The 12,426-nt window shown below is 41.7% G+C and overlaps 1 protein-coding gene across 4 annotated transcripts in view; it reads right to left on the bottom strand.

Annotated features, from left to right (window-relative positions):
- TRIM24 (tripartite motif containing 24) overlaps positions 1 to 11,166 on the bottom strand; it is an 83,471-nt gene extending 72,305 nt beyond the window's left edge. Inside the window, exon 1 of one of the 4 annotated variants that reach the window (XM_088799907.1) lies at positions 10,381 to 11,166. In XM_088799907.1, the coding sequence (XP_088656033.1) occupies positions 10,381 to 10,744 (364 nt within the window). In that variant the 5' untranslated portion in view covers positions 10,745 to 11,166. The remainder of the gene's footprint in view (positions 1 to 10,380) is intronic. The other 3 variants (XM_088799906.1, XM_019750550.3, XM_019750540.3) reach the window with 3 other exon arrangements.
- Positions 11,167 to 12,426: the final 1,260 nt, after the last annotated feature.

Below are 12,426 nucleotides of genomic sequence, written 5' to 3' on the forward strand. Positions count from 1 at the left end.
ACATGGATCTCCTTGCCAACTAATCCATCACTGGTTGCACAGCCAGGCGCCAGGAACGACAACTACATACCTATCCCTCTACACAACACTAAAGAAGCCATCAAATATGAGTAGCCCTGGTTTCTCCGGGCTCAGCCTTCTGTATTTCTCTAAACTGGGGAAAAGCCAAGTCATCAGCACTTGCCCTTGATTATACACTTAAATGGAAGGACATGATGTTAATTGGGATTGGGACCACTTTTTACAGCTGTGGCACATGTGCCCTACATCGTACAACTCAGGGACTTTCCAGACTACTCAAACTGAGGGGCTTTTGTGAGTGGCCTCCATATGGGACTTCCCCAGGAACTGAGATTAGATGGTTTTATGCCAGGGTCCTGGTAATGGCCTACCATGATCTTCACTCTTTTGACAGTCATTTTGGATAAAAACAGATGTTACAATTCGTAATTCTACAAACCAAGTATATGAAAATTGTTACAATTTGTGACAGTAAAAAAAACACAGGGGAGTCTGCTGTACAGAAATCCCATTACTTCCAGGGCAACAGTTTCATAGGTTGTACAGCACAAGAGACTGCCTCATTTAAGAGGGCAAATGGCAATTAACATGCACACCACTTCCTAAGACATGCATCCCTTGTTGCTACATATGCCAAGAGTGGGCTTATTGCTAACTCTCACCAAGGTACTTGCCTCCGCTCTCAGGATACTTCGTATACTATATGCGAAATGCAGCCATTTGACATGCTTAGTCACGTGACCATGGCAATCTACATATCAAGTACTTTAAAGCTTAATTTATGCAGAGAAGCACTAATGTTTTCCTTCACTTCAGTGGATTATATTTTACCTCAGAATGTGGTACATCTCATTTTGGAGAGTACTGGTCTAGCATATACTTGAAAATACAGGAGTAATTTTGAGAAAGGGATCAAGGTTACAGGAAGAAATGAGAGACTCATGCATCCAGTCTAACTTGGTGAGGTCTCTAAGAAAAATCAGAGACAGAAATCTACAGATCCAAGAACTAAAGTTTGCAAATTACCCATATTTGAGTATACAGATGTAATGCAATTTTAAAATGTCTTCTGATGCCAACTTTCCACCAGGACAGGGCAACTAGTACTGAGACAGACTTGCCTTCCATGAATAACTAAATGTAACTGGGAAGAATATATGAGGCAATTGGACAATAGGCAATGCAATTTCCCTTGATCCCTGAAAAAAGGGAAACTCAGGAGGTGAGGCCCTAAAATGTCTTGATTCTTGGCCTAGGAACTAGTTCCTCGCCGTGACACAGGGAGCTACAGCCTAAGCAGAACATAGCTAAGTAGCCAGAGAATTTGGGGCAATGAAACAAGATAAGCACTGGAGAGGGGAGCTCTACAGAGGAAAGGCACCAGTAGGATTTCTTCAAGTCCTTGGCTGAAGGTTACCACACTGCATAGAATGAGACTTCAAAAAGCTTACCAGAGAGTAGCTGCTAAGGGATTGAGAGAAGAGCAAAGATACCAGAGGCCCAGCAAGAACAGAGAGAAAACAAAAAGATGCTAGTCTAAACTGGATCATACTAACAATTGTCGCATCCTACACAACAAGAGCTGTGGGAAGCGAGAAGGGCGGCATAGGGTTAAGAAAGACAGTAGCCAAGAATAGAGTTCAAGCGGGGCCAAGGGACTCAAGTCTCAAGGACTGAGCCCCGAATCAGGCCAACGCATGGCTTTTATTGGTTAAAAAATGAGGAAGTAAAGCTTGTTAATCTCAAGATCTGTGAATTCCATACATTATACTAGGAAACGGATTCAAACCAATCACCCTTGCCTGCAGGCAGCCGGAACCAAAAGTCCCAGGATTTCTTGTAATTACTGTATTACTAATTATTACTTAGTAACATTGTATTACTTAGTAATTATTGTATTACTATTGTATTACGTCCCCAAGGGGCAAAAACTTTATGCTGAAACTTACTGATATGAATAGATGGAGAACTGATGTTATCACATCACTGAATCTCTTCCCAACCAGGTTGTGGGAAGGAATACAGCCACAGAGGCAGAAGCTCTCCTTAGACGGGGGAAGGTGGGGGTCTATGCCCACCTCTATCAACCCCGTGAGTTCTCCAGATGGCCCCTATGCGACTGTACCTGTCTTAGGTTGTTCCTCCCTTGAGGAATCTTCCCTGTCATTGACTAACCAGCCATCCTTTGGGGCCAAACAGGGAGACATAAGGTGCAAGCACAAAGGTGAAGCAAAGTCCCTGAAAGGATCCGTCTCACAGACTCTCCTTCCTTTGGGCGCAGGTACGACGGGACAGATGGGTAGGCTGCTGTGTAACAACAAATAATTACTTAAAATGTAAATGGAATGAACAATCAAAAGCAAAAATTTACAACTTGGATTAAAAAACTAGATACAACTCTCCACTATCTACAAAAGACACACTTTATATATAAAAGCTAAAAGTAAAAAGGATGAAAAAATATACCATTCAAGCACAAAGAAATCTGGTGCAGCTATATTAATATAAGACAATGTAGGCTTCATGAAAAATATGAGATAAAGGACATTTCATAGTGTTAAAAGCGGCAGGCAATTCATCAGTAAGACAAAGCTTCCAAATACCTGCAGCAAAAACTAACCAGATTAAAGAAATAGAGATATAAATCAATAATCATTGTTGAAGATTTTAACATTCCTTTCTCCATAATAGAAGTAAACAAACAAAAAAAGAATAGAGTTTTACAACACTATCGACCAACTCGACCTAATTGACATTTACAGAACACTACATGCAACAAATGTAGAACTTAAATTCTTTTCAAATGCACATGGAACACTCAGCAAGAAGTGATATGATATGCTAGAACATAAAATGTCTCAATAAACTTCAAAAATTTTAATCTTAGTATTTTTACTATAATGGAACAAGCTATCTAGAACATCTCCCGTACACCTATAAATTAACACACTTCCAAGCAAAACAACGGTCATAGGGAAAAAAAATTGCAAGAGAAATTTTAAAATATTTTTAATGGAAACAACACAAAATCTATGTTAATAAAAATGACACAAAATTTGTTTAAGGTGGCTTGGAAAGAAAAACTATACCTTTAAAGCAAACAAATAAGACTAACAAAGGCAAAAGTTAGATGATAAGCTCTCAGTAATAGTAAACAAGGAAAAAAAGAGTAAACACAAATTACAAATAGAACAGAGGACATCATTCAGCTCCTGAAAACAATAAAAGGATAAGAGAATATTGTGAACAACTTTATGCCAATAAATGTACCAATTAGATGAAACAATTTTCTTCAAACAATTTACCATGAAATAGAAAACCTGAATAGCCCTATATCTATTAAATACACTGAATTCCTAATCAAAACCTTCCCATAAAGAAAACTCCAAGCCCAGATGGAGTCATCAGTGAATTCTGACAAATACTTAAAGAAGAATTAATACTAATTTTACAAAAGTTCTTTCATAAAATAGAGATGGAGGAACACCTTACACCACATTTTAAGGCCAGTATTACCTTGATACCAAAAGCAAAGAAAGATACAGGAAAATTATATCACCAATATTCCTCATGAACAAAAAAAATTCTTAAAATACTTGCAAATCAAATCCAGAAGTATAATAAAAGGATACTATATCATGACCAAGTGGGGTCAATATATATATCAAGAATGCAAGATTGGTTTAACATCTTGGAAATCAATGTAATTCACCACATTAACAAAAAAAAAGAGAAAAACCACATGATCATTTTAATAGATACTGTATAGAATATGAATTTAGCCAAACTCATTATCTATTCATGATAAAAACCCCTGACACACTAGAAATAGAAGGAAACTTCTTAATTATGACAATGAACATCTATTAAGAAAACGAACAGAGCTAACATAATAATGGTGAAAAAACTGAATGTTTTTCACCATTCAGAAATAACATCATCGCTCATTTAATCTTGTACTGGAGGTTCTAGCTAGGGCAATAATGGAAGAAAATGACAATTATAAAGAAAGGCAAGAAAGAAGTATAACTACCTACAGGCAATATGATAGTCTATGTAGAAGATCCTAAGAAATCTATAAAAAACTACTAGATTTAATAACTGAATTTAGCAAAAAGAAAAGAAAATCCAATACAATCAACATATAAAAGTCAATCGTAGGACCGCCCGGTGGCTCAGGCAGTTGGAGCTCCATGCTCCTAATGCCAAAGGCTGCTGGTTCGATTCCCACATGGGCCAGTGGGCTCTCAACCACAAAGTTGCTGGTTTGATTCCTCTACTCCCGCAAGGGATGGTGGGCTGTGCCCCCTGCAACTAACAACGGCAACAGGACCGGGAGCTGAGCTGTTCCCTCCACAACTAACATTGAAAGGACAAGTTCACTTGGAAAAACTCATGGAAGTACACACTGTTCCCCAATAAAGTCCTGTTCCCTTTAAAAAAAAAAAAAAAAGTTAATTGTATTTCAACATCCTAGCAACAAACTGGAAATAAAAATTTAAAAAACACCTTTAATAAACATTAGCATAAAATATTTTAGAATAAACAAAAATTGTGCAAGACCACAAAAATAAAATAGTGCTGAGAGAAACTAATGATCTAAATAAATGGGAGAGGGCCAGCCTGGTGTCTCAGGCGGTTAGAGCTCCATGCTCCTAACTCCGAAGGCTACCGGTTCGATTCCCACATGGGCCAGTGGGCTCTCAACCACAAGGTTGCCAGTTCAATTCCTCAAGTCCCATGGCACCTTGAGCTGAGCTGCCTCCCGGATGGCTCAGTTGGTTGGAGTGCATCCTCTCAACCACAAGGTTGCCAGTTTGATTCCTAAAGTCCTGCAAGGGAAGGTGGGCTGTGCCCCCTGCAACTAGAAAACGGCAACTGGACCTGGAGCTGAGCTGCGCCCTCCACAACTAAGACTGAAAGGACAACAACTTGAAGCTGAATGACACCCTCCACAACTAAGACTGAAAGGACAACAACTTGACTTGGAAAAAAAAAATCCTGGACGTACACACTGTTCCCCAATAAAGTCCTGTTCTCCTTCCCCAATAAAATCTTTAAAAATAAATAAATAATAAATGGGAGATAAAACATGTTCATGGATAGGCAAAGTCAATATTGTTAAGATCATCCTCAAATTCGTATCTAGATTCAAAGCAATTCAAATCAAAATCATAGCAGGCTTTTGTGTAGAAATTGACAAGCTGATTATAAAATTTATAAAGAAATGCAAATGACTTCAAAGAGCCGAAACAATTTTGACAAAGAACAAAATTTTCCAATTTCAAATTTTGCTGAGAAAGCCCAGCAATAAAAAACTGTACAGATAGTACTCAACAGATAGATCAATAGAACAGAATAGAGTACAGAAATAGAACCATACATGTATGTTTGACTTGTTACAAAAATGTCAAAGTAATATAATGAGAACATGCTCTATTCAATAAATGGTGCTTTAACTATGGTTAAAAATATGAACCTTGGGGGCAGCTGGTTAGCTCAGTTGGTTAGAGGGCGATGCTAGTAACACCAGAGTTGCCAGATCGATCCCTGCATGGGCCACTGTGAACTGTGCCCTCCACAATTAGATTAAAACAACTACTTGACTTGGAGCTGATGGGCCCTGGAAAAACACACTTAACATTAAATAAAAAGTTTAAAAAAATATATGAACCTCAAACCTTACCTAACACAAAAATTACTCAAAATGGATTACAGATCTAAGTATAAAGCTAAAACTATAAAAATACTGAAAGAAAAAAAAATGGGAGAAAATCTTAGTAAACTTGGAGTAGGCACAGAATTGTTGGATAGAACACAAATCACTAATCATAAAAGAAAAAAAATGATAAACCAGACAAAATTGAAAACTTCATATTTTCAAAAGACACCATTAAGAAAATGAACAACCAAGCTACCAGAGTGGGAGAAAATACTAGCAATACATGTACCTAACAGGACCAAGATGCGGAATATAAAGAATTTTTATTTTTCAATAAGACAAAGTACCTAATTTTTAAAATTTGCAAGGCTTACAACTGAAATTTTATCGAAAGAGATATAAAAATGGCCAACGAGCACAGGAAAAATATGTGCATGATTACTCATCAGGGAAATAAAAATTAAAACCATTAGATACTCCTTCATGCACACCAGAAGGGCTAAAATTAAAGACTACCACCACCCAAATTGGCGAGGATATGAACCAACTTGAACTCTCATACATGGCTGGAGGGAACGCAAAGTGTAGTACAACCTAGGTAAACACATTTATGACGCAAAAAGAAATTTCAATTCTAAGTATTTACCGAAGGAAATAAAAACATACCCACATGAACACTTACCTACAAATATTTAGAACAATTTTATTCGTGGCAGCCCCAAACTGAAAACAACAGTATTTCCATCAACAGGTGAATAGTGTATACAGAACTGTTGTGTATAAAACTGATATAGATAATATGAATCAACCTTAAATACTATTAATCCTTTGTCATTGTATCTTGTACTCATAAAATGATTTATATTTTTTGCCAAGAACCAAAAGAAATCAGCTCTCAGAACTGACAGTTACATATCTTATAGACGGCCAATTAGTAGCCTAAGAAAACTGATGGATTCTCTTATTTTATACTCCCTTGAAAAATAATGTGACCCCTTTCAAAAGTATGCTTTTGAACGTGTTTTTTAAAAATAGCTCTTAGTAATTTGCTACTCTTTGGTTGAACGGTACATCAACACCACAGAATACTGCACAATGTTCTAACATTTCTCCAAGATCAGGTTGTCTCCTAACTTAATGTATCTATAATGTACCTAAAGAAAATCTGTTTTCTAAGCTCTCCCCTCTTTCCTGGATGTAACTGCATACTAAGAAAATGACAAGGGCTGAGGTAGTCATCCAACTTTAGCTTGTGGTCACTCACCCTCATTCCTTCCAAATGGTAGCCTTAGAAAAGGAGTTTACACTGTTGAAAGTGAACTGACATCTTAAGACGCTTAACCGTAGAGCTGGGAGGACTAAGGATGGAGATGGGCCCCTTGTTAACTCTCTAGTCTTGACTTCCTGTTGAACTCTATGGTAACCTCCGGGGAAGGAGGTGGGGAAAGCGGGTAGCCATGTTGGACTCATCTCTTCTTCCCACGTGGGTGGCCAGTGGGCAAGACCTGCTGGTGAGTGTGCATGCACTCCTCGGTTCTGTTTCTTTTTCTTTTTTCCAAATAAACCGTTTCCTTTTGGTGGATTATCTGGAGAATTATTTGGCCAGTCAACAAGACCAGCGTTCTCAATGGGGGCATGGTGGCTAGTGTAATTGCGTCTGAGCATTTATAAATTATAATACTTTTTTGTTATAAATTAGCTTTCTTTTTTTAAAGTTAAAGCATTATGTTGATTTTGATATTTAAATGTGTTAGGAAGAATTGCTTTTCCATAAATTTCATTTAGGATAATATAGGGAACACCAGAAAGCACATACTAGAAAGGGACACTAGGTCTGACAGTGTTGAGAACTACTACTCTACGCTTTGAATTTTGGTCTTAATTTTCTAAAGAATCCTTTTACGATCACCTGTATTTTGGAATGTAATACTGCTTGAGCTAAAGAAACACTTGGGTTTACTATTATACTCTAGAATTCTAAATCTATGCCAAATTGGGCTCTCTGGGGAGAGGGGCCTAGAAATCAATTTTTAACAAGTATACCAGGTGATTCTAGAAGAGCTAAAATTTGAAAACCCCTACCTAAATCTATAACTGCAGCATGATATGTGGCCTAAACCAAACTGGTTTCTTGTTTGTTTTGTTTTGTTGGTCTATAGAATGTGCCTGTGTGGGTTTTTTAATTACCTGCCAAGATCTAAATTTCTAGAGAAATTTTTCACAAAAATCCAAAAATCCAGACTTCAGACTTCTCATAAAAGTTAAAAAAAAAAAAAAAAAGATCCTTCAACAATGGCCCTGCACTCACATGAGAATCCACAGGAGCCTAGTTTGCCCTCCCTCCCCCCAATTATTTTAACCCCAGGCTCCTAGTTTTCCATCTCAATTACCAGCTCAGTGCCTGTAGGTATTGTAGTTTGATCCACGATGCCTGTACCCACAAGCTCATTAGGAGAATGAGGAACAGATGATCAAATGAACCCTATCTATTTAGTTCTAAAATGTATTGTCTAAACTTTTGTTTCGGCTGGTATTAAAATAAGTTTGCAAGGAGAGGGGAGGAAATATCCCAGTCAATAAGACTCAGGAAAATATTTTTAATTTATTGAAGATAACCCTAACTTTTTTGAGGTGTATGTGCAAATATCATTTGTTAATGCTTTTTCTTAGTAGAAAAATTTAAATGCTTTCCTTGAACTCTTGCTTACAATACACATACAAAGATAAAAAATAGTTGGGGACTGGGATTATATAGAACATTTTGAGAAATCTGGAACTGCAAACTTGTCTCAGAATTGAGGATCAGAGGTTTCATTATCCAAATTCTCATTCCTTCAGGTCTGAATGTCATGGCCAGGCACACAATATATCTTAATTCTAGAATTATGCAAAATTCAGATCCTAATTGGCTAGTTGCCTGTTTAACCATTTAAAATAGCAATATAAGAAACCTTAAAATCTGTCTAAAAATTAAGAACTGTTTCACTTGTACTAACTTTCCAACAGGTGGGCCACATCTGAGCAAACTATTAGAGTGGTGCAAAAGTAATTACGGTTTTTGCAATTATTTTAACCTTTTAAACCAATTACTTTGCACCAAACTAATAGTATGAAGGATCTGAGATTTTATTCTCCATACCACAAGCTAACAATGTAGCTTACCACGGATGCTAGTAGAAAACACGAGATTCAGGAGTCACAGACAAAGGGCATTTTATTACTTACAATAATAGCGTAAGCCGAAGCACCAACATTTTTGCACTGGTTTCCAGAGTCCCAGCTCTTACCAGGCAAGGTGAAGAGGGCCAGATGACACCTGCACAGGCAATGGGTTGTTACATGAGAGGAAACCTAAGCTTAGGGAACCCCAATCTTTTATGATGAGCAATAAGCATGCCTGCCTTTTACTCCAGAAGGAGACATTTATCTTTATTCCACTGGACCATATGCATGCCTGCTCTTTGCTCTGATGGAAGACACTCTTCTAAGGCTGTTCCTTACACAAACATCCTTTAAAAATACAAACAAAGGGCAGTCACCACTGGCAGGACCTGCAGAAACAGAGAAAGACCCATGGAAAATTATCTCCCTCCACTAGATACTGGTTCTAGCATATAATTAAATGAGGAGTCTAACACTACCACTTATTTAAAACATTAATTAATTTCATATACACTTTGACTTAGCTCAATTATTTAATTAGCATTTTATCTCAAATCAACTAGTCCCTCTAAAAAGGAAACAAGTATTAGAAATGAACAATCCCTTTTCCAGTTACTTTGTATTTTTAAGAGAAGGTGCTCAAATATTTGCAATACTAAAATTTAAAAACCTCAAGTATTCTACAAGAAAAATAATTACTGTGGTTACTTTGACTAACTTTAAATGTTTCAAACCTGTTAACGTTACCAATGGGAACTACCTGTCAAAAGTCTCATTATACAGTAACAAACACTACAAAGAACAGTAACTTCAACATTTCCAGTTGCTGTCTACAAAATACAAGAAAAATCCTGCACCCCAAATCACTTTGTTCTATTTCTCTTTACCTTTTACCGTCTCAAAAATAAAATCTTCGAAAGAGAAAGACAACAAAACACCGCCTCTTAGTTCCTTTGTCCACAGCAGAGGGGAAGAGAACTGGGTTCTTATGAAGGTAAAGAACACGAAACGTACAAGACAGAAAATAGACGGCAACTGATCTGTAATCAGTCATCAAAGAAAGTCACCATCACTTCATCTTCATCCCTGCCTCCCCACTCCAGCTCAAAAAAACGTGCGTGTATACGAGGTGATTAGGATCGTATGCACCTGGACAAAGCTTTGGGGGGAGGCAGAGGGTAGCCGTTAACTAGATGCAGTTGGCAAAGAACCCGAGATACAGACTACAGCAAACTCCGACAGAGGTTTTCAAAAGTGCGGGTCGCGTGGGCCACCCAACCCTGGAGGGGAATGCCGAGGGGCAGGAGCAGCAGCGCGGCCAAGTCCACGGCACCCGTGGAAGTTGCTCGCGGGGCGCGCGGCACGCCGCACAGCGAGCGCGGGCCCTCCATGTCACCGCCGCCAACACAGACCCTCCTTCTCGCCCCTCCCCCGTCGCGCACCCCTGGCGGCGGCGACATGACAGCGAGTCGCGCAGCACAAGGGCGCCCGTCTCCCCGACGCCCTCCCTGGGCTCCCCCGCGCCCGCCTCTCACCTTGGGTAGCGAACCGCGAGGAGCCGCTGGCCGGCGAGCCGGGGCCAGGGACTGGCGGTGGGGTCTCGGCCGAGCCCAACATGGGCGCGGGCAGCATGAGGTAGCGCTGGGGAGCGGGCAGGCAGCGCTGGCAGAAGGAGTGCAGGCAGGGCAGCAGCTTGGGCGCCCGGCTCTGGATATTCTGGTGGCACACGGCGCAAGTGTCCAACAGGTTGAGCCGGGCCGCCTCGCCTCCGCGCTCCGAGTCCGGGCCCTGCCGACTCTCGGCCTCGTTCTCCCCGCTCGGCGCCGCCGAGGGCCCCCCGGCGGCCGCCGCCGAAGCCGCCACGGCCGCCGTCGCTGCCTTCTCCACAGCCACCTCCATTGTCCTGCCCCCGCCGCCGCCGCCGCCGCCGCCGCCGCCGGGGAAGGGGGAGCGCGGTCTCCGCCCGCTGCCGCCCCCGACGACCTCCTCCTCCTTCTCCTCCTCCTTCTCCTCGTCGTCACAGGCCGCTCGGGTGACCCGTGGGAGAGGGAGGGAGCGAGGGCCGGGCCGAAGAAGCCTCCTCAGGCCCCGGGGATCCGCCTCCCGGGTGGCGCGGCCGGAAGAAGGGGATCTGTCAGCAGGGACCGTTCCTCGCACCGCGGAGGACGTGCTCCGTCCGCTTCGCCAACCGCCGCGGCGATCTTCGAATCCGCCCAGCCCGCCCTCGCCTCCCCGCTTTTCTCTTGAGCCCCCGACCCACCTCCGGATCCGCCCCCGCCCTCGCCCTCTCTCCCAGCAACTGAGACGACGGCAGGGAGCTCGCCGCCCAATAGCCGCCGCGCCAGGCCAGGGGGCGGGGCCTGCCGATGCCCGCGAGGCTCCGACGGCCCCGGCGGGAGGCTGGGAGGTGGGAGGGCTCTTGTGAAGCCCCGCCCCTCAAAACTCCTAGAACCGCGGCCTCTGATTGGGCCTTTGTGTGCGTGTAGCTCCTCTGAAAATATTGAGGGTTCATTTGTTAACGACCGACCATCTAATTCGGTCCTCCTGTGTTGACTCCTCCTACGGGGCGGGGCTCTACCGTGTCTGCGCGTTAATTAAGTAACTGCTTCGAAAACTCTGGTTTTACTACTAGAGACGGGGGTCCTGTAGCAGGAATAAATATGGTGGGAGGGTCAAAGGATGGTGAAGTAGAGATAGTGAAGAGCAAACAAGGAAAGAATTGTGAAAATGTGAAAAAAAGATACCGTAGAGGCAGCATGAATTTTGCCTCCTTGAAGGTACTCTATGATGAATGATGGAGCATGAAGAATAAGGGGGAAGGTTCTCTTGCAAGTCGGAAATTTTGTAAGGATTTCGCCAATGAAAAAAAATTGATTTTTAAAGTCAATGATTTGCTTTTTAAGTAAATAAATGGGTTCATTTCCCAAGGACTTAATATATAAAAATTGTTTGCAAATGTCTTTATTGCATAAATATGGCATCATTACAAAAATAAAAATAAATCTCAATACTTATGTCCAAATAATTCATAACTTCAATATTTTTGTTTTCATTCTCCAACCCTCCCTCCCCACACACACACAGTTACATCAGAAGTTACACATATTTTCAAACAATGGCCAAACTTTTAAGGAGCTTGAAGTATAGTGTGGGGACAGAGCCCCAGGAAGCAGTTTCCAGGCTCTCGGCCTCACATAGACAGGTGCTGGCTCAGGTAGTAAATGGCCATCAACTGTGATTGCATGGCCATCAGCTGTGGCTAGTTGGCCGTCAGCTGTAACCAGTGAGCCATCGGCCACTAATATAACTGCTGTGGCTACGCTAGAGCAAATGGGGGCTAGCAAGAAGATGGTGGCTGAGCCAGGAAGCGGCGCAGTGAGGGTTGAGAATTGTGTGGCTCCTGTTTCTTGTTTCTCCAACCCAGCCGCCAGCGAGAATATAGTAGTATGACTCCCCTACCTATGTCTCTGTGGGTGTTCCTTTTTGGCCTCACCCTGTCCTGTGTTCTTGTGTGGGGAGCGGGAGCAGAGACCCCGCAGGCCTCCCTGCTGGTTCTTTGGGCCCATCCCATATCCAATTTT

The sequence above is a fragment of the Rhinolophus sinicus genome, chromosome 8 (assembly GCF_057876585.1).
Source record: "Rhinolophus sinicus isolate RSI-liver-muscle chromosome 8, RSI-T2T, whole genome shotgun sequence".
NCBI classification, from domain to species: Eukaryota; Metazoa; Chordata; class Mammalia; order Chiroptera; family Rhinolophidae; genus Rhinolophus; species Rhinolophus sinicus.